Consider the following 24,293-nt stretch of genomic DNA (forward strand, 5'->3'; position numbering starts at 1 on the left):
ATCCAAGCCGTTTTTTATATATTCTACTTGAACCAAACCCATGTGTCTACTGCTATGGGAGGCTAGCTCTTCTTCTTAGCCGACTATTGGTATTTCACTATCAACATACTGCAGAGTAACTATGGAAGGTGTACATGCCTGACATCAATTTCAATAACACAAGCCCGAAACATCTAGTTCACAAATATAGCCATATCTTTAAATAGTAAACAATAATGCCTGAAAAAATCACACCATAGCCTTAAGTTAAGAAATTTGAGAGGGGCCAATTTACGAAACTGGACGCTGCCGCCTTAGCCTTAAAAGAAAGAAGGCAATAATATTAATCATGTCTGAAAATGACGATTTGAACGATGATCAAAACATTGCAGGTTCCGGAAAATTTGAACTTATTAGTTCAAAAATAGAGGTTTTAGATGAAACATTACCAACTGGGCGTAGTGGTCACTGCACGACATCTGATGAATCCGATCTCTATTTATTTGGAGGTTTCTGCCCTCGCGATGAGAGAAATGGCGTTACGACAAATCGAGTGTTCGCAGAATTATGGAAGTTCAACTTTGCCACTGAAAAATGGACACAAATCGAATCTAAAGATATTCCGGACACGTGTGCCTCATCTTGTATCAACGTTCAAAACAAGCAGTTATTTGTTTATGGGGGAACTTCATATCCGTTTGGGCATATTATGAGCAACACAATTAAAACCCTGAAAATTTGGCATAGGCCAGTTGGAAGTAGCCCTTACAAAAGACGAAAATCTTGCACTTCAAAAGCGAGTCTTGATGCGGCTGGGGAGTCAAAAACTCGGACATCATCCGTTGAAGCCTCTATGTTTCCAGCTACTGCTGTTACTAGCTGCTGGTATCCCATTGATACAAACCCATATTCTTATAGTTGTTCTGACAGTGGAGACATGATGCCACCAAGGGCATATGGACAGAGTATGTTTTTTCATAAAGATAGTATTTACATCTTTGGTGGTGCCATAGGGTATTACAGCGAGCCCATTTCAGACTTACATCGACTGAACCTGCAGACAATGGAATGGGAGAAGTTAATTCCATCAGGAAACATTCCTGATGGTCGTTATAAACAGGAAATTGCCATAGATGAAATGAGGTATTCATTTGCATGCACCTACTTAGAAATGTACTCAGATTTTCAAACTTGACTGTTGTTGTTAAAGAACAGTCACTGTGTGTATTTCAAATACTAGATTTTTATTGGTGTTTTCCCAAGGTCTTATAAAGGCGTGGTGATCATCCTCTAGACAGGGTGTTGAAGCTTCAAAAAAGGTGCTTTAATTTTTTTCATGATCAAGGGTGCCTAATTTCATTATAAAGTATTATTATTATTATTATTATTGTAATTGTAATATTAAAAAATGATGGGGGAAGCTGCAGAGGCAGCGTTAGGAGTACGTGGGGCCTAGGGCTGACCACGACCGTGCAGGCCCAGAGTATCGGTATCTCAATTGGTATGCTACTGCAAACTGTTGAGACACTAGTTGAACGCAGAGTTTCAAGAAGCAGACTGAACTAAGTTGCTGTGATATCTATAGGCTATCCGGGTGCCCGGACAGGAATGACCATAGACTAGAGATAGACGGGATATTGCCAGCCTAGCCCAATGGCTCCCGCGCAACCCTGTGAAAATTTGAAAAACTGAGATCCAAGTTATCGGACAGCCATTGCCCACTAGTGGTGTTGAGAAAATGGCTGCATATGTCTGCATCTGTGCTGCCACCTGTTAAAATAATTGCATTGTGAAGTTGACTAAGTTGACTTCGCAACTTTGCATGCATTACATGCAGCCTGTATCATCGTTTCCAATTTACCAGAGAATATAGCTTGACAAACTCATAAGGACAACCTTAGGCCTGAAGTACAGGGCCCCCTCAAGAGCAGGGCCTGGGGCGGTTGCCCCACTTGCCACCCCCAAATGCCATTCATGGGAAGCTGACTTGTAAATTTTAAAAATTCATATGTACTCCAACAAAAAAGTTGCACAAGAAAAATCCTTGGTATGGTCCATCTTGCTAGTAATTTTCTTGCTTTTATTTCATCTTTTCTTGTCCAATGGTACATGTACAAGTTTTGCTTTCAATTAAATGTGAAAGTAATGCTTTCGATTAAATGTTAAAGTAATGCTTTCAATTAAATGTAAAAGTAATGTTTTCAATTAAATGTGTCTTTGTACTGTACATGTATTAATAGAACTAGACATAATTAAATACATAGATAGTAACGTGCACATTTTTAAAATCTTACGAAAGTAATAGTATTAGTTACATTGAATATAGATGGCATCTTCATTCATTAAGGTGAGTTTCCTCTGACCCTTGTCAACCCATTTTTCATACTTGGACATTTATTTTGTTGTGTATAGTCCACTACCTATTGAAAAGTTGGAATTCGCCAACACCATTTGGTGTTGGCACAGGGTAGCTGCATACTAGCTGGCCTAGAAAACTTTAACGACCTTTTATCGAGATACACCTGCATGAAATCGAATGGAATATTATTTATTTTCTCAGAAATTGTGAGTATAGTATTCTTTATATCTTTAATCCGCTGAAATGGTGACTTCATTCATGTGTCTTTTAAACTCCTGGGATGAAATATAATTTCATTTTTTTAAAGGGCAGGATCTGATGGGTTTACTAGTTCATTAGATGTAATGATTAACAAGAATGTTATAATCATTAAGTAGCATTTGTGGTACCTCTGGTTTTATCCATTTGAAACTATAGTATAACTAGAATGTCAGCAGAGGTTTCCTAACTGATTTTCTGCATTGATTTGTAGAGGAAAAAAAGCTACGACAGTGTCTTGGCTCTCAACAGAATTTCAGGATGAGGGGTCCTGGACTCTTTACTCATGAAATTCAAGAGTCCCCATCCTATATCAGAGAGTCCCTGTCCTCACATTCAAATGGATAGTAAGGAAAATAAAAAACATGCTCATTATTTTAATAATATCAGGACTGAATTTTTATCCGTTTATGACATCATGCTACAAAGAAAATATATTTTTCAGTAAATACAAGTATAAACATTATACCATCAATTTATTTAATAAATTTTACTCCAACAACAATATTAAAAGCAAAAGATAAACCACAGCAAAAAAAATTGTCAGGATGACTACTTAAAATTAAGTGTAGTTTTCTATATAATTAAATTAGCAACTCCATTTCCACCAAAGAAACTTACCTGGCATTACATTATACCATATATCGATATACAAACTTTACTTCTAATCATTAAATGAAACAAAGAAGGAATAGAAATTTTTTACCAAGAAATGTGCAAAAAACAATTTATTCAGAATAAATATATTAATTAGTAACAAAGGTTCATACCAACAACAAAAGTTTGTGAAAGGTAATTCTTTTTTGTTAATAGTTTTGTCAGTTTGAAAAATTTTAAGGAATGGGGAGTTCATTTGTTTTTCCATATTTCCATTTTCCGTTTTTTTCTTCAACTAAATGATTTAAAACATTAAAGTTTGTTCATTAGCATAAATGGTACGTATCACTTGACATATCAGTCTGTAAACAAAGGGAAGTAACGTATGTAGACCAGATGTTTGTAGCATGTTTGTCTTTCTTGATTAATTTGGACACTCAAGTAATTCCTGGAAAGTGGTTTTTCTTTTTCAGTTTTAACAGTACTGTGTTAAAATTATATTAACAGTGAAAATTATTATGCATGATTCATTGGTATGTTCTTTATTTTTCTATTTATTTAACAACTGAGCTTTAAATGTTGGTAGGTCATAAAGTTTGCAAAAATGGTCAGTGCTAATGAATGAAAAGTTCATGCATTTTATTTCTCAAAGTTTGTACAAACCAAGTAAACAGTGTTGAATGACGTAGGGGTTGACCCTTTGGAATAAAGGTGGGATATAATGTGGGCTTCATAGAAAAGAAATCAAGTAATCTTGGCACATGGATGTTACCTCAATACTGTACAGTCATGTAAAATGGCTGCAGAGTTGAATTGTTGTCAAGATAAATTCAAACACTTTAGTTCCTTCTATTAAAATATAATGAATAAAATGGAACTTTCAGCATTTTTATTTCCATTCTTGGTTCTTTGGCGTCACATAGACCATCTTGCAAAAAAAGTAAACAAATTTTGCCAACTCATTTTTGTGAGTTTTCTGTACTGTAGCATTAAAAATTTCAGCTGATACTCTAGTGCCTTGCAGAAGTCAAACATACTTAAATAGCAATTATTATGTCATATTGAGGATTTGATAATATTGTCCAATTCAGACTCTGACAAAACTTTAATTCCATTCATTTAACATTGTCACCAATTTAATTTAAACACTGTTACAACAAAATAAGGCATAATTTATTTGCCAATCAATTGCAGTTGCTTACATACACACTCATTAGAACATGGTTTCCTTGAAGTATGTCAAAAGGACAGTCTTTTTCACAGGAAAGTGTGTGTGTGTGTGCTTCGGATTTTTAATGTAGCTTTAACAATTTTGCAGTCATATTGCTAAGATGTCTGCAGTGTGGCAGTTTATAGTGATGTCTAACACTGGGGCATTATGCCACAGACATATACATGTAGCATGCATGGTGTCCCAACCAGTCACATTATTCTGACACCAGGCCAACCAGTTCTAACACTAACCTCTTAATGCTGAACACCAAGCGAGGGTTAGAACCTGTGACCTCCTGCATTCGAGGTGGACACAATAACTACTTAGGCCATTGAAATGTTCAGGAAAGTTTCCTTGATAAGGACTAAATGCTAATAAGCAAAACTCAGGGTTGGTGCTGGCATTAAAAAGTTGTTGCCAAACAATTGCCAACCTCATTATTGTGTTTCCAATTTTAAAAATGTTTCGTCATTTTCATAATAAAATACTACCATTTCTCTTCATATCCCACTGACCAATGTTATATTGTTTACTTAAGTGGATGTTGAGATAAGTAGGGGGTAGCTCAAAAATCAAATTTCGCATTCATGTGAGTCTCAAATATATGTGTGTATTGACAACAGTTGTGTAGAAGGATCCATCATGTGTAAAGTGCTGTATCTGTATATGAAAAGTCCATGAATTCATTTATGGATCACATGTTAGAAAATTTATATATCATTCACATCCCATTAGAAAACAAAAATAATTTGTATCTAAACAAAATGTTAGTCCTCGCTTCATCTATATCCCAATGTCAACAAACACATCACTAAACAATTCACCGAGATATTTGTTGTTGCCAGTAATGCATGGGTTTATAGTGGTTTACATGCTACATGCAAATGGCCTAGATTTTGGTCAGCTGGAGACAGCTATCATCTTGCCGAGGCTACCAATGGGATGAGGCTGATAATAGGGAAATGAAAACACTTGAACAACTTAAAAAGTTTAACAAACATCTTTGAGACCAGATACATATGGTTTCAAAAGATTTGAAATTTAATTTGCATTTTAATGTGGCCTTTTGTAGTGATCATAAGCGTAAACATTATTCCTGTAAAGTAGAAACTTTCACGGCACATTAAGTGTTCCAGTCACTTTGGAAAATACAACAAATGATCAGATTCCATTGCTTTTATCTAAGTTTGATATTGACTTTCATGGTTGAAAGGTGCTTTATTTTTATTGAAGATTGTAATTGGTAGGCTTTGATGAAGGGTGAATATTTTATTTAAGTCGCTGCTCAATGCAGATTTTTGAGGACCAAACAAATGCTGGTTTGTTATTGTGGCAGTAACATCAAATAATTGTAGAACATTGATTGAGAAAAGGGGGGGGGGGCATTTGCTTAGTACATATTTAAACAGAACAATCAGTGCCTAAAAGGTAATCAGTTTTCTTTGAAGTTTCAGCAAAACTATTTCTTTTTGGATACATTTTTTATTTATAAAAGAAAAGACGGACATTTGGTCAACTCTAGCTATTTCTGTTTCTGCCTTTGAATATTGATTGATTGTATTTCACCTGGTAGCATGACTAACCCAGTGTATCACAGCATAAAATACCCAGACCAGGTGTCTGCATAAAGGGATTAAAATGCATTGTTAAGATGTGTTTGTCAATATGAACAAAATTTGTTAATGTACAGGAGTCTCACATTTTATCAATAAAGTACGATGAAATCTCGGACATCGAAATCACCTTATTGGTACTGTAATTTATGGCCAAGACTATTTGCATGGCTGCCGTGTGGCCACTTTTGAAAAGACTATTTGCACTGCTGCCATGCGGGTACTGTGTACCTCATAAAATATGCCTTACCTGAACAATGGAAACTATTCACACAGCCTTTCGTTGCATTATTTACTTGGGAAGCTGTTAGTATGTCTGCCAAGTACTTGCTCTTCTGTTCTTTTTTTCCCAAGTGATTGCAGGTAAAACTGGTACAGTGTTACACTCTGCTATGCACATAATCACAGGTGCTTGACATGAGCTAGGTGTTGAGAGAATGGTCATTTGCCTTTAAAGATGGAAATAGCAGGAGGAAATTGAGGGTCATGGGTGGAACCAAGTATTTTTGGAAGTTACGTACCTTCTCAATACATAGTATGATAGAGAGGGTCCTATGTCAGAATGGGTCATGGGGGTAATCTGAGGTATTTTTGTCACTCTGTATGATTTTTTCCTTCAGATTATTGTTTTTTCTCAGCATCAAGATAACGTTGGGCACCTGTGCACATAATCAAGGCTAAAGCAATGATTATATTTCAATCATGGTTACCATCACCGGTGCAAGGGTATTAGCGCCCTAAGCAAACTTTTCACCTTGTCTCCCCCCCCCCCCCCCCCCCGATAACGCTTAGTATAAACTGTGTTAGGTTTAATACATATTCGGATTGATAATTTATTTTTTTCATTTTTTTAGTCTACATATTTAACCAGATTCCTTCATTCCCCCCCCCCCCCCCATCTTGGCGCCTTATGCGGCCGCCTAGTTCGCCTGTTGGATTAAACCTGCCCTGACCCATACATTATAAAGTCCTACATAAATGGACTTTAATTAATAACACGTCAGGAACTGACCACTTCATTTTTCAGTTGGGGGTGGGTGCATGGAATTTTATTTTTAACTAAAATATTTTTTTACAAATATAATGGGTAGCCAATATAATCAATATAATGATTTCCTTTTTTGTATTATTAATTAAGGCAAGAAGTTATGTTCAAGCTGTGGGGGTGGTTTAAGCAGATTTTTTGTAAAACTGTAAAATCAGTACAGTGGAGGTGGGATAGAAAATTAAGTGGTCAGTCTGTAATTTGAGCTATTGGCTTTGGTAGAGAAAGTGGCTATAGCACTGTAAATCATATGACAGAAACATAATTTTTTGCAACAAATCCAGATGCAATTCTTCTTTCATAATTGTCTCATGAAGCAACATGAGACCCTTTATTGATATGTATCATGGGGCGGAAATGGATGGGATTTCCCTGTAGCATTTATTTTTCAGATTTGTATTCGGAAATAATACTTTTTATTGGAACAGATAGTATTTTTACATCTAACAAAAGTCAAGGGCTGGAATGTTTCCACAACCATACCCGGATTAATATTTGTGTATGTTTATATGTCAAAGTTTATATGGATGTGAGAAAGGAAGAATACCAATACAGCAGCACAGTCTAGGCTTGTGGTTTGGTTTAAATGCCATTTCTCATCACATTATAGGCAATACATGGCAGCCAAAAGAACCAGAAAGAATACACAGGAACTACCAGTGACCCATACAAAGCAGATGACTAGAGTTAGCACATTCTCATGTTGATCAGGGTTGCCTTTTTTGCCTTGACATTTCCTCCTTTATTAATACAAGTTGAGTTGGTAGATACTTTCTGAAGTCTTCTCTTTTTTGAAAGTTCAAATATAGTAAACGTTGCATTGACAGAGCCAGAGACTCAACCAATGCAGATAAAGATGAAATGTCAATGATTCAGTATTTGATTCTGTTTTGCATTCAGTTTACTGGCATGTATGCAGATGTGGCAGAAGTCCTTTCCTAGGCACTTATGTGATGAGAGAGAGAGAGAGAGAGAGGATAGGCATTTACAAGAGCTTCTGTATGTGTGTGTGTGTGTGTATCAGAGTACACAAAATCAAGAAAACCATTATTTTTTTTAAAGATATGCATTTAATTGAGAACTATCTTATTAATATACATTTCTTCCAAAAATTACATCACATAAATACATATATACAGTAGTCAACAAGCATCTATTATCCGTCATTCACTCACCATACATCTGCTATCATCTGTTTCCAACAATAAAAACTGAATCCTGGCCTCTGTTTTGCATTTCTGATGTAAGATAATTAAAGTCAGAAGGAACAAAAGTCTGATGCAGCCATATCTTAACAATGCTGGTAATCATTTCCATGACTTGGCAATGTAATTTTTCTTATGACTGAATCTTTATGTGTAAAGGCAGTTACGTATATTTGATTTAATTTATATTTGATTTAATTTAATTGTAAGTTTTACAATCTTTTTATTTTAATTTCATTACATGTTAAAATAATGTATCTTTGTTTACTAGGAACTCAATGATATTTTTTTCAGAAACACTTAAAGCTGACCTAATTCCCGACCTTAATTCAGAAATCAGTGAGAGAAGTTAACAACTTTTTATTTTTATCTTATTCTTAGAGTAAAATGATTGGTTCTTATCAAGGTCATACTGGGACTTAATGCTTTTATACGTAAATACTTCTTGAAGGTTCTGAAAAGTTTGCCCTCATCCGGGAATTTGTTTTGCGTTTCTATTTTATAAGTTACTGTATAATCATTGTTTATAGGGATTTTTCTCAGTCTAGGCTTAAAACACTTGATGTCAAGGTGTTTGTTTGTTTGTGACCAGTTTGGGGAATTACATTTCAATGTTTAAACAGATTATTTGGATTCTAAAGGATAATTCTTTTTTTCTGGAGAAGTTTGAGTGCTCATACAGAATTCTTGGATAAAGACATTTCATTAATTCAAACACCGGATTATTGTTTGTGAATAACACAGAACTAAAGACATTCCAACACCACAAAGGATACAGTATATGTCATCATCATCCATCTTGGATTCTTCGTCAGGACTCAAACTTGAGTTCATTAGATCATTTCATTATTAGAACTTTTAAAATTTAATTTGTGGATTATTCTTGGATTATTTTTGGATTTGATTCATAAAACCATAGGTTTTCAGTTTTTCATTTTTAGTGTTTTTCCAGGGAAATAAATTATTTTTTAAATTTTTCAAGGCGTGTTGTTTTCACTCTTTCTTTTAATACTGTTTATTGGAGTCTAAACACGTAATATAAGAAGAAGGCATACATTTAGTTTGCATTATGGAGGACTTAAAAGTAGTATTGTCTTTTTAACTCCTACATGGGGCCCTGAGTGGCCGACAGAAGACCCAGTGATGTACATTTGGTCATAATAAGAGTACATCAAATAGAAAACTTTAGCTTTTATTATTGTTTTCGTTTCCAAGTGTAGCTGATAAAAGTAGTGCATGTGACTTCGAAATTAAGATACATTGATTGAGACTTAGACAAAATGCCATTTGCAAATTTGGATAAGTATTTTGGGGTTAAAAGGCAGATCGATGAAGATTATAATGAGATTCAGAAGAGTGTTAAAGTTGCTAGAACTGATGGTTTGCATGGAACAGTAGCCATTATGTAAGAAAGTTTGATGCCTTGCTTAGTGCTTGGAATAAGACCTTTCCATGGCCTGACATACTGGTAATTCAGTCTCACTCTAATGGACATTTAATTGTTGCCAATAAAGCATTATTGTAACTATCCATGGACATCATACTGAAACATTAAAATTGGTATATGAATGAACCAGACTCCTCTTTCCAACCAAATCTAAATGAATAATAACAGATATGGCACCATGCATATGTGAGTGCACCTGTTTTTAGAAAGAGGCAGTTCCTTAGTAGAACCATTCACTTTCTAACTTTTCAAAAATCCATTGATATGATTGCAAATTTCTGGTTTTATAATTTTCCTGCATACTTGTAGCAGTGTCATTCATTAGTTGAACAGTATTTTGCTTCATTGCTTTTTTTTTTATTTTGACAAAGAGTGACGTCAGAAAACAACCTTGACCTTAAAGTGCTTCCTGAATACCACAACACAGCATTGTCCCATTTATTTCTTAACTACATGATTACATTTTTTACGCTAAATCTTCTGTCACATAATTTATAGACTTTGCTTTCTATGAATGCTTATTTTCCTTAAGCTATTTGCCCAATGATGTATGAAACATACAATAATGAAATTTTACTTCCTTGTCGCAGTGATGTATACTGTTACAGGTTCACTATGGTTTCAAACTGGATTTATAAAGAAAATAATGCAAACATGTCAGTTACAATCTCTAGTTTGTCTTTTCTCTGGTTAAATTAGAATGTGCTTTTCACAGATCCAATTTTTAATACTCAAATTACTATTCCTGTATTGATGTTTAGGTTTCCGAACAGAAGTTGGTATGTTTTCATCATCAAATGGTAACTTGCAGAACTGGGCAGTGATAGCTTGCTCAGGAAAGGTTTAATGGTCAGTCAACCGTTAAAACACATGCCTGTCAATGTACAACTGTTACAACACATGCCTGTGAATGTACAAGAGTTTGTTAATGCAGTTGTTATCAGTGACATATAAAATACATTTCGATTTGGATTACCACATAACACTGTCAGAACTAACTGGCTAGGGTCTGAGAGCATCTCAAAACTTAGCTCTGTCACTCATTGTGTGTCTAACAGATCACAGTCATTTTTGCTTTCCTAACAGAAAAAGTCAGTGTTTGCATTTTGTAGACAACTTAGTTGACCATTTTGCCTGGTAGCATGACCACTCTGACAAGATTGATTAAAAATAATATATACTGCTGGTATTAGTTGTGATTATTAAGTTTCACACTTAACAAGATGCAATAATTTTCTAGTCTAGATTTTATTTGTGAAGAAGGAATAGTGTCCTCTTTCATCAGCAATGGCAAAACAAACATGCTTAGCCTGCAAGAGAGACCAAAATTCATTTTTGTTGCAGCTGGATTTTTAAAGATGCTGACTGATTGTGAGGGTTTTTTGGTTGGGGTGGAGTGCTCCCAGTATTTTATTTAAACTCGTATAGAAGTCCCACCCAGGCTTGATTTTGGTTGGAAGTTAAATTAGTGAAAGATAGATGTAAAGCTCCGAGTTCCCAGTCAGCAGTGCCAATGGATAGCTGGTTAAATTTACAAAAATGTTGAAGTTCGATGAATAACAATTTATTAACAATTCAATAATCAGATGATTCAAATTACCAATTATACTCATTCTGCTCGACCCTTTAATAGCCTCTGTGGTATTCTTCTCTCTCCTATTTCTCCCAATTTCTTCACTTCCTCCCTGACTTTCTCCAGATTCCTTCTCCTCCTTGACTTCTCTGTATTCGTTTTCCTCCTCCACTTTCTCCTCCAGACTCCTTTTTCTCCTCCTCCACCTTTCCAGCTAGTCTCATGTCTGTCTCCAACTCTTGAAGACCCCAGACTCGATTGAACCGAAGTTCTGCATCCCCTGAAAAGTTTCCTGTGAAAACATAAGGACGGTACAATCTTTTCCCTTAGCCCTCTCATCTCATACTACACACTGCCTATCATCAGATAACGGCTATTAAATTGTTTTGGTCACACATTAATTCACATCGAGATACCCATATGTTCTTGTATGGTAAAACAAACATTATAATACAGCGCAGTATCATTACTTCTTATACACACATCAGTATATTCTGTCACATAATACATATTCCTAATCCTGTTATACAAAACTATCACAATAATCAGATGCATTTCTTTACCTTATAACTCGTACAAAGTATACAAACATTCAAATATCCATGCTCTGGTATATGCATACATCCATAGTAACAAATCTTACATACTTCACCCATTTTCCAAATTCACAATTCAAGCATGTGTAACTTCTAACACAATGCATCAATAAATGCACTAGTTTACTATGATGTAAGCTAATAGGGAATAACAAAATTCTGACCACAAGCTAAAAATCTACATAATTATGCATCATCTCTAATAATTCCCTACATAGGCTCAATCCCATTTCTCAAATACACATGTAAATGAAACACTGCAAAGGTAATTCTACATACTAAATGATTCTAGTAATTAAGTATACCAAATAATTGCAATTATGATGCTGTAATATTCTGCAAAAATCGAGCAAATAACTTACTGACCTTTTCTAAGCTTTTTCTTTTCTTAGAATCTACCTCTAGGTTTTTGCCGCCAGTTTATGAGTGGCTTTCTCAGAGTAACCCTATTGCTTAGCAATCTTCCCAGGCGAATACTAACTTTTCATTTACAAGTTTTCGGAAAGTTATTCGGAATTCTGATCACACCCTCTATCTCAATTCTGATTGGATATCATTGTGAACCAATCCAATCAAACTTAGCGGACACTGTCCCTCTCACTGTCTGTCACCATGGATACGGATAAGATAATGCCTTGTTCATTCCCGTGGGCTTCCCTCTGATCTTAGGACTAAGCTGTAACACATAGGTGTGATATGGCAAACCTTTGTCAAATTATGCAAATGGTCGCCTTCGCCAACTCAAGTTTCGGGTGTCTGGTGTGTCACGGTAACATTCCTTAAGAGTTTAACACTAGTCTGTGGCAATCATTAGACATCAAACACATGGCCACAGTAATATTTCCAAGACAGTAGATTATAGCTTATACATGACGTTATAGCTGCGGCTTAGCAAATGTGACACTGATACTCATCCAAACCAAGTTCATCCTAAGGAGAAAATTTCAGAGACGGACACGAGATGTGTTCCTGAGTTTCACATTTCTTTGTTGGGTTTCTTTCTCTTTTTTATAGTATTGGATGAGGCTTTTGTGTTGGTATTTTTTTATATGAATTGAACTAAACCATATATCAACTTCCCTTAAATATTCCTCTATAAATATTTTGAGCAATGCAAGTACAGTTCAACTATACAAAGGTCATTAAATTTTTGCTAAACATCTTGAAAGCATCATGAACCTCCTTGGGCCCATTACATATAATACTTTAACACTTCATAAAATATACTGCATTTGGCTTTAACTTCTCCAGATTACAACAGTAAGGTAATCAAAAGCTTGCTGCATACACCAATAGCTTGCTGCATACACCAATAGCTTGCTGCATACACATATCAATATTCATAACCTGATTACCTTAAATCATTACCCTGGTATGATATTTCAGGTCTCAGGTAGACTGGATCCCATTGGTTACTGTGATCTGGGAGAATACACACAAATATACTAGTTCTTTTTTGTCTTAATTAAGTATAATTTTTCTATTTTTCAAAAGTGATAGACTGTAACTAAAGCATGGTATTTACAGATAACAGCCTTTAAAATGGTACTTCTGTCCTTCCACATGTATGTTGATGAGCAGCATAAAGCTCAGTTGGAAATTATACTAGAGGTGAATTGCAGGTAAAAAAAGTCTGATGTTCAGGCAAAAATTAACATGCTTCATAAAATTGAACAGGTTGGAATTTCCATGCATCAAAAATGGGTAAAATTTAAATTCCACATGTGACAACCCGAGGGTACACATTTATTGAAAACCATTGGTCCTGTACCTAGATTTATCTGTGCATTCTGTGTAATATATGAGAGAATGACCAGTCTTCTGAGGGTCATAAAACCAGTTCCTACTTTAACAAAATGTCTTAAAGGGAAAATCTTGTCTCCCTACATGTTATCGCTATATTTGGCCTAATTTAATTTTAAGTCTTTGTACAAATTTTCATAGACTTTTCTAATTATAAAAAATACAAACCATAATCAAATCCTCAGAGTACTGCACATTTCACTGATATATGTTGAGATATACATGTTTTCATAATAGTCTATATTCTTCAGATTGTTTCTGTATTTCTTTACCTACTAAATTTTTGGCAGGTGCTTTAATTTTTATGGTTGATATTGAAGAAAGCACTTGGGAAACACACTTAGCTCCTATAGCATGATATAGCCGATTATGTGTTAAAAGTGCAATTAACACCCACATAAATAAACGATAACTTTTTATGCTAGAACTCATCAAGTGAATCATGTGCTAATATACTTATTAGGCCAAAAAAGTATGTGTGTTTCCTATTGCACTGGTCTTAAAAACCAGTTTGTTTAGATGCACAAATCAATTTCAGAATTTTTTATCGGGGGGAATGCTAGGGTCAGCACTGACAAACAAGGACTGTTGGCCAACTGGAAGGACAAGTTTTTTTGGCCATAAGATACAAATGTGTATATGGTATTATAAATTAAGTTTCCATGTAATATCTTATGATCACATTAATAGACCATCATGTCTTTTCTAATGCTCTTAAAAGAGACCGTGTCTTTTCCAATACTAGCTGTTGATTATAATTTTTAATGTGGTTGAAAAGAAACAAACAGAAAACATCTACAGTAAGCTGAAGAGAGAAAATGGATTGACAACCCTTGGCTAGTGAAGATGGTTTTTATAATTTAAGTCCCAGAGCTTTAATCTGAGAACTTTTCATTTCTGTCTTAAGGCTAATTACAATTTCTTGCCAACTCTTTAAGTACAGCTTTACACTTGCTTTAATTGTGCATCCACATGATGCACAGCTGCAGAAAACTGCATTTCTACAGATGCACAGTCTTGGAACATTAGGCTGCTCAATACTATAGCCTATGAAGGTTCAGATTGTTAGGTTGAAAATTTGAAATAACTCTAAGTATTAAATTATTGTTGTTGTTCTAGGGTTTAACGCCATTTTTCAGCACAAGATAGGCTATACATGGCGGCCAGTATAACTGGTGGAGGAAGAACCCTGGAAAACCCAGGGAAGAACCACCGACCCACGAGAAGCTTCTGGCAGGCTTTCCCATGTACCCACGCTAGCCGAGCCTTGGACTAGAACCCACGCAGACAGAGGTGAGATGGCAGTGATCCGGAACGGTGAGCACTTTAGACCACTTGGCCACTCGGGGCCCCAAGTACTAAATTAAAATACAGTGTATTAGTGTTTCCAAGATTACTGGTATTAAACTTCTGAAAGTCCAGGATATCCTGGAAGTACTTACTGATAAATTCAGGTCCAGTACTGGTAATTCAGATTATCGGTGTTTTAAAATTATAGTCAACACTATACAATGGTGTCTAGTACAAATCAAATTTTCCTTCCATTTCAGATTTTATGTCTTTGGAGGAGGGCGACTTCATTATGCACATGGCCTGGATAAGATATATGCCTATGATTTCATCAAGAATCATTGGGAAGTACTGTCAGCACAATCAGATATGAAGACCGGTCAGTTTCCCAAATCTCGTTGCAGTTTTGGACTGGTTCAGAAAGATCAAGATGTGTTCATCTGTGGTGGTAGACACTATACTGATTCACTAGATCATGAAAGCCTTTCAGACTTCTGGCATTTTAATCTCATTAAGCTACAGTGGACAGAAATTTCGGAGCAACTGCCTGACCCAATCTATTTCCAGAGTACAGTAGCTTCCCCTACAGGGTATATGTACATGTATGGAGGAGTCATTTCCCATGGGCTTCGGACATCAAAGTTGTATAAAATTCGGTTGCCATTTCTTGTACCTAAATTGTCAGAGTTATCGTGGGAAAGGATCTGTCAGATTTTCCGGAAAAAGTCAAACTTCACCCGTAAAGATTTAATATCTATTGGGGTACCATGGAACTACGTTGATAGACTCAGTGTTCCTTAGATACAGTAATTCTTTTCAATGGAAAATGAGCTATAGACATGTTGTTATTTCCACAATGATAGTGGGAGACATTAAAAATATGGTTTTTAGGTTGGGTAGTTGGCTTAAGAGAAAAGAAAGGGTATTATGACTGGTTTTCATACAGACCTTGGCTTAAGTTTAGATTAAGTTTAGCCATAAGAAAAGTCATTAGTACGTAGTTGAAATTTAAGCTAGTTCTGGTCATCATATGGAAGTATGCATCACGATATCTATTATGACTATTGCTACTTCATTCGTCTTTTTTAAGTATTGTCTCAGTGGCAACTCTGTTACTTTCCATTGATTTTCCAAGCTAAGGGGTAGTGTTATAAATATGCTTGTATTTAGTAAACTTTTATTTAGAACAGATATAATAAAATCTGTTGTGAGAAGCCATCTGTCATTTAAAACTTTTGTTTTTATTGCATGAATATATTTAGGTGTATAATCTGATGAACTCTGCTGAGTGATGATCTGTCATGAGAGACCACAATTGGTTGGCAGAAGTTCTCAGCTCTCTTAAGGCATGTCTTATTGTGCTTACTATTTTAATGTTCTAAATGCCAACTCTATTAGAATATTTGTCTCTTTCGTATTTCAGTGAATCTATTCAAAACTTGTATCTGAATTTTGCTTAGTACTTTTAAATAGTGCACTACTATCATAAAAAGTATTGACAGTTAAGTGTATTAAATACAATTTCAGGGAAAATATCACAGTACCTTAATTTTTCAGTATAACATAACGTGTAATAAAGTCTCAAACTCAAAATTCAATGGGGCTTACCTTAAATACTTACGTTTAAGTTTTGTCCAACTTTAAACAGCATCAGTCTGCATCAGCAGGTGTATTGTTTAATTGCTGATCTGGGTCTATGCAGTGTGCAGTGGGATCCAACTTATAAGTGGGTCAATTTGGTGTTACGTTTATTTGATTTAATTTATATTTTATTTGTGTTTGATTTGATTTGAGTGTTGGTTTTGGAATCTTTTTATTTTCTTTACATGTCAATGTATTATAATTTTGTTCCAACTGGAATTTGATATTTTCCAGAAAATTCAGTTTGACCTGAATCTTTCCATAAATACCTAATAATAGAAACACTTGTTTCTATTTTTGAGTTAGGTCCTGGCCTTGATTGAGGGTCAAGTAAACAACTTTTTCTCAGAGTAAAATGATTGGTTCTTATCAAGGACATACAGTGGCTACATGATTTTTATATGTAAACATGATCACGAGATCCTCTATTTCGCAATTAGGCATTTCCAAAATTGCAAAATACTTAGTATTAATAGTGATGTTTAGAGAGAGAGATCTCAGAGTTTTTTGGGGCTTTTAAACACTTGATGTCAAGTTGTTTTCTTCTGTTTTGAAAGTTTTGAGTTTTTGAGTTATATGTTAATTTTTCTTCAGATTATTTGGACTCTAAAAGATTAATTTGTTTCTCTGTAAATATTATTGTATTCATACAGAATTCTTGAACAAGGACATTTCTTAAAAATTTTATTTGGATTTCCAAAACTGGAGGATTAATTATTGTGTTTCTTCAAGTAACTGTAGATTTCAACACAGTACAGGTTACAGCATATGTCATCGGCTTCCATCTTGGATTCTTCGTCGGGAATCAAACTTGAAATCATTAGAACATTTTATTATTAGGACTTCTAAAATATTATTAGTGGATTATTCTTGGATTATTTTTGGATTTGATTCTTAAAACCGTAAGTTCATATTTTTTCAGGGCCTCGAGTGGCCGAGTGGTCTAAAGCGCTCTCCATTATGAATCACTGCCATCTCACCGCTGTCTGCGTGGGTTCGAGTCTCGGATTTGGCTAATGTGGGTATGTGAGAAAGTTTGCCAGTAGCTTCTCATGGGTTGGTGGTTCTTTCCGGGGTTTTCCCAGGTTCTTCCTCCACCATTAATACTGGCTGCCATGTATAGCCAATCGTGTGATGAAAAATGGCATTAAACCCTACAACAACAACAACAACATATTTTTTCAATTTTACAGTATTTTTCCAGGGAAATAAATTATTATATTTTTCAAAGCTTGCTGTTTTCACTCTTTCTTGTGTTACTGTTTATATGAGCCTAAACATGTAACATAAGAATGGTAGTAGAGATTAGGTTTATGTATAAGACATTAGATATTCAGACCTGCCAACCCTTACTATTTTGCCGTAAGTCTAATGAAAATTTCCTTTAATATATGGATTTGTGGCATACAAGCAGAAACTACGGTTGCATGATCAAACTGTTGATTATAGAATATTTTTTAAATGGCATCCCAAAAGCCATGCATGTTTAGGGGGCAGGGGACAGTTTTTATGTACAAATTTAATGCTGCAATCAGCAACCCAGTATAAAAAAATCATTAAAAATCAAACACACAAGTAAGGTAAAAAAAAGTTAATATTTTATGATACCTATATTAAAACAGCATAAGAATATCCACTTGACCAGAGAAGTCCATGTGATGCTCACAGTGCAAACACAAGCCCTTTTCCTAGATGGCAGTTCTGCAAAATAGTAAACAGGCTGATGCAATTGAAAATTGTTGTCAACGAAGCCTTTTTTGAGATATTCTATTTTCCCCAAACCCATGTGTTTACTGCTATGGGAGGCTAGCTCTTCTTCCTAGCTGACTATTGGTATTTCACTATTGTGTTGTTGTTGTTGTAGGGTTTAACGCCATTTTTCAGCGCATGATATACATGGCGGCCAGTATTAATGATGGAGGAAGAACCCGGAAAGAACCACCGACCCTCGAGAAGCTACTGGCAAGCTTTCTCACATACCCACATTGGCCGAATCCGAGACTCGAGCCTACACAGACAGAGGTGAGATGGCAGTGATCCGTAACGGAGAGCACTTTAGACCACTCGGCCACTCGGGGCCCCTATTTCACTATTAACATACTGCAGAGTAACTATGGAAAGTGTACATGCCTGACATCAATTTAAAGAACACACACCTGAATCACCTAGTTCACAGATATATCCATATCTTTTAATAAGTAAACAATAATAGCTGAAAAAGTCACACCATAGCCTTAAGTAAGTAAATTTGCCAGGGGCCAATTTACAAAACTGTAATCTGCCACCGTAAGAATTCAGCTTAAAATGGTTTATGTCAAAAGTTGTGTAGATATCGCTTATTTAGGCATTATGTAGTAAAATGGTATAAATGAAAACTTTTTGTGCTCAAAACTAAAAATGGTACCCGGTATTACGCTTTTAGAAAAGTGACTACTTTGCAGCAAAAAGCACTGCATTGTTTACATTGTGAGTTACTTATGACTGACTGCATTTCTTGAAAGATTTCATATTGTTTGCAACCTACAATGCTTTTGGTCATTGTTTACCACCATAGCATCAGGACAGAACCAAAATTCCTTTATAATGTTTCATGAATGTCAAGAAGAGATCTGGAAGTTATAAATTTTAGGAGTGAATGACAGAAATGCTGTGTTTGTTGTCAGTGACAGAAGTGAAAAGTTTCTATAAACTCTTCTAGCAAGCATAACAAAAAATCACACATTAAAATAAATAATGTGCTTTAGAAGTACTTTTAGACTGATATAAAACAAGCAGTTTGTAAACTTTCATTAACATTCTTGAGATCCTAATAGCAGCATCAATGTTGTGGAGGTGTGTATCCTAATAGCAGCATCAATGTTTTGGAGGTGTTGGGGGGGGGTAATCACAACAACGTTCTAGCTAATCTGGAGAGATAAAAGTTTAATCAGTTAACATCAGACCATGCTGGAATATTGATATACTTATGTGTGGGACCCTGTTAAACTTACAAAGTGACATAGCAAATGAATTCATTGATACATAGCCACTGAAATTGACTATACATGTACAATTACTCAATACATTTTAACAGAGAAATTTCTTCTCAGGCACCAGTTCACTTACAACTGACTTTAATGATTTCTGGAGTTTACAAAATCATAGTAAATAATAAGATAAGTTATAGAACAAATATTTACAGTGGAAAATTCAGTTCAAGGTAAAAAGCATTTCACCTGCTTGGCTTTAAATAAGCATGTGGCATAAAACAACTCACGTGGAAGCTAAATCTGTCTGTCAAAGTCACTTTCTTGTGCACTTAGATCAGAACGAGTATCAGGATGAGATTCAAGCTACTGTTTCTTTCAGCATGACTAACCGATTAATCCTAATCTTTTACCATGCACAATGAGACCTGCAAAACAAAAAGAAGCAATTGATATTGATGTACTTTTAACGTTGAGTGAAAACATAAGAATTTCAGAGGTGTCACTGTATGTGTATTGTCAAATGCATGAAACCGCCACTTAATTGTAAGCTTTCCCCCCTTTGTTAACTGAACCTAGAAGTTTCAAGATATATACATAACATTGAAACATTTCCTATTATCACCCAAGTGTGAGATATGAATCTCTTATGTCAACTTCCCAGTGGGGTCATGAATCTAGAAACTATGTTAGAGTGCTAAAACTTTCATTCTTCTCACCAAATTATAGCAAGCAATATGCCATATGCATCACTATTTCTAAGACCGTTCCACTGGTAACATTCAACATTAACAACAGTATGTTTATGCATGATTCCTCTGAAGTCTATCTTCTCCTGTGGAGTTAAATTACTTTTAAGAATGCATGTTGACGTGTTATGCAATTGTTTGTGTGTCTGTATGGAAATGTGAATTAATATTCATTAAAATAGGGGTGAAAACCCTGACAACTACAGAAAGAGCAAGACAATACATTATGGTAACCATTTTGTTGCCGTATTTAATAAGTTAAGTCCAAAATATGCTACTTTGTCATGATTTTAACAGTTCTCACGTTGAGGTACAAAACACAGTTACCTTTCTCTCCAAAGAGCATTACATACAACGCTAAGTGATACATATTTTGGATATCTATATTAAAACAAAGCATAAGAAAATTGTCCACTTGACCAGAACAAAAATATCAGGTGACGTGTCTTACGTTGTAGGACTAATGACACATATTTAACCTTTTATCTGCATTAGTTACTATGTGTATTTTTTGTAACTGTTTAAACATCTGGTTTCTTTGGCTTGACATGAATGGTTGTGGAATTAAGTTTGACTGGCATATTTTTCCCCATGGCAAGCATTGTTTCAAAGTATGAACCTTGCATCAAGGAAGTTTTTCAAACATTTGTTTATGTTATGGACTATCTAGAAGACACAAAATGGACAATTTCCAGCATTGTTCATTTTGATATGACGATTTAGTTAAATACTGGTTGATCATGGTAATGAAGGCATTTTTTTTTTTAAGTTAGGAAGCATATGGGAAAATGTAAATGGAAATTCTGGTGTGATTTTGAATAAAACAATGCCATTAAATATGAATCCAGTGTACATGCTGGATGGACGAAAATAGACAGCAAGCTGGTTAATCCATCATTTCTGCATTATTTCAAAATTAAATATAGAAAAGGCAGACAAACAAGCCAAATTAAAATACAATTTAAAAGTTGAGTGCACTTTTAGTGTTATTTTTCTCGTCATAATTTAGCCCTGCAGGATCACTTGCTACAGACTGTATAGCATAAAAGGTTATGATAAATCTAATCAATAAGAATCTAAAAATGAAGTTAAAAAGTAAGGAGATTGTTTGATCAAAATACCTCTGTTTGAACAAGTAGGCTATGGCATTAATGGACTTAAAATCCTAATACAGCATTATGGAAATGTAAATCTGGCATTGTAATCAGTAGAGTGCTAATTTAAGAAATTCAAACTTTGGCAGAGCTTAATATGTTATTGAATTTTTTTTTTTGGGAGCAGAATTATGTAAAAGACAATATCTGTGAGCAGTGAAAGGGGGTTTTCAGTACAGAACAATATTCATACACAAATAAGATTAAGCAGAGTTCAATAAACAGGTTAATGCTTATACAACTCAAGACAACATCTTTCAAAGATTTTGATTTCAATAAGGGTCTTACAGAGTGGATTAGGAGGAAAGAGAGATGGATATTTTAGTGTTATATTAGTAACAAATTATTATGGCTGTTTCTTTTTCTCCGTCATTTTTGTTATAATTCTAGATCCTCTGCCTCTGATGCGAGAGGTCGCGGATTCAAATTCCTGAGTCCTAACAGAGGCTTTTAAAAACGGTATGAACAGCTGCCTCACTAGGCTCTCAACATTAAGAGGTTAGTGTTAGGACTGGTCAGCCTGGTGTCAGGATAATGTGACTGGGTGGGACATCATGATTCATGTCTGTGGCATGATGCCTCAGTGCTAGACATTATAAACTGCCACACTGCAAATATCATAGTGATATGAATGAAAAATTGTTAAAGCCATGTTAAAAAATCCATTTTAACCATTATACATGTACTATATATACTATTTTTTAAATATAAATAATAAACCTACCTACCTACCCTAATTTTACAATCAGTGCAGTAGGAAACACACACACACACAACTTTTTTTTCATGCCTAATATTTACAATAATGTGGCTTTCAGGCCTATTTACATGTATCATCATACATGGTCATCTAATATAGACTGTGGTATACAGGTCTTTTGTAACAATATGTGTGTGGTTTAGATTTTTTAATGTAGCTATAACAATTTTTCAGTCATATTACTACGATGTCTGCATTGTTGCAGTTTTGTAGTGATGTCTAGCATTGGGTCATCTTGCTGCAGGCATCTAGCATGATGTCCCACCAAGACACCTTGAACATTAAGCCTCATTATAAACTGCCACACTACAGAATCATAGCGATATGACTAAAACATTTGTAAAGCTACATTAAAAATTCAAATCGCACACACTGACACAAAAAATGCCAACAGGAAAACACCTATTTTAATGCAGTAAAAGAATATATAGAACAGACTGTCATTGGGAGACTTTATGACAGAAAAATCAGTAATGTCAGGATTAACTTGAGTCTAATTATGATCATTAGTAATTTCCAATACTCAAAGCATAAATATCTTAAGAATTTGAACTTATTAATGCTTGATTTCCATCAAGTGTTGCTGAAACCTGCCTCTGTATCAAGGCTGCCTCTTCAGAATTCCAAATAAAAATTTAGATACATGTTATTTTTTATGCACAAGACACTTATCAGTTTGGCTACATATATCTTTATTATTGTATATACTTGAAAAGGACATGTACAAAACTTCTGCAGTTATGTAGTTAATAATTTCACTAAATATGTCCTAAATTATAAGAACGAAATCTTTATCAGTCTGTTGGCTGTTACCAGAAAAATAATCAGTATACAACGTAGTGATTTTCATGTATAAATTACATTTCACCTAGATGTCCTTAACGAACCGTGTAATCGGCTAGGACTCCGGTCTCTTGCTAAATAAAGTATAAATAACATTCAATCTCTAAAAACATCAATTAATAAATATCTTAAAGAGGTAATATCTAGAAACTTATAAATAACATAACGTAGGAAACACACCCTAAACACCTCGACTAGTAATACCATAATAATCTTGAAAATCTCTCTTCATACATGATATCTACTAAGAACCTCTATAAACAGCATAGAACATCCCCCCTCCTTTTAGAACATTTTGAAGAGGAAAAAAAAAAAATCTCGAAAAAAAAAAATCTCGAAAAAAAAAAAAAATTAAAAAAGGCAAATACAACAAGAAACCAGCGATGTAAGCAGGACCGTTCCCGAGCTCTCCTTCCCACTAATGACAGCCAACCATTCAACTGTAGGGACCTTTATGGACCCACAGATTGAGGCCAAACTATCAGGGTTCCTTGAATCCATAAAAGCCTGGGGGAGGTGGCACCATCCCTTCCCCAGGAACAACTAGCAGGCTGCGGTGCAGCCAGAAAAAAGTGGCACATGCACAATTGTGTGAACGCTACTATAATTAAACTCAACAACAAAAACAACCTACCTTGATAAATATAATGAACAATTGTCCTGTTCATAAATCACTGTTTTCTCTACCTTTTTTTCACATGAAAATATATTTAGACTTACATGGTTAAAAATTTTAATTCTTCAGAACTTATTAATTTTTAATTCAGCATATTTCAGTAAAGATATTATGATTTTGGTGTTAAGTCCATGCTCCCTTCTGCCAATCTGTTTTTCATCTTTATCCCACAGCATTGTCAAAATGAAATAAATTTTAATACACTATTTGCCACACACACACACACACACACACATATGGCATGTGTTGGGTTTATGGTTTTTTTTTTATCGGATCTTAAAACAGTTGCTTTAAATGGTTTCTCTGACTGATTTTAATTTCAACCAGCTTCATATGCCTACTGGCAAAAAAATCGGAATGTTCTCAACGATTTCTTTGAGATCTTGAAGTTGTGAATGGGCACAAAACAATGCTTCTGGATGTTGTTGGTAAGTATTCAAAGTGTTTTTAATGTAAACTGTATGTTTGAAAAATGCCCTAATAAATAATGTGGGAGCTGTGTCGAATATGTCTTGCTTTACAGATG

General features: G+C 34.9%; 1 protein-coding gene across 1 annotated transcript; it reads left to right on the top strand.

Moving 5' to 3' along the window:
* The first annotated feature begins 265 nt into the window (after positions 1-265).
* Positions 266-16,196, top strand: LOC149798922 (kelch domain-containing protein 10-like). Its single transcript, XM_089957833.1, has 2 exons — positions 266-1,122; positions 15,239-16,196. The coding sequence occupies exons 1-2, from the start codon at positions 329-331 to the stop codon at positions 15,777-15,779; spliced, it is 1,335 nt and encodes a 444-aa protein (XP_089813959.1). The 5' UTR covers positions 266-328; the 3' UTR covers positions 15,780-16,196.
* The last annotated feature ends 8,097 nt before the right edge of the window (positions 16,197-24,293 follow it).

The sequence above is a fragment of the Sinohyriopsis cumingii genome, chromosome 5 (assembly GCF_028554795.1).
Source record: "Sinohyriopsis cumingii isolate HCF-2022 chromosome 5, ASM2855479v2, whole genome shotgun sequence".
Classification (NCBI taxonomy): domain Eukaryota; kingdom Metazoa; phylum Mollusca; class Bivalvia; order Unionida; family Unionidae; genus Sinohyriopsis; species Sinohyriopsis cumingii.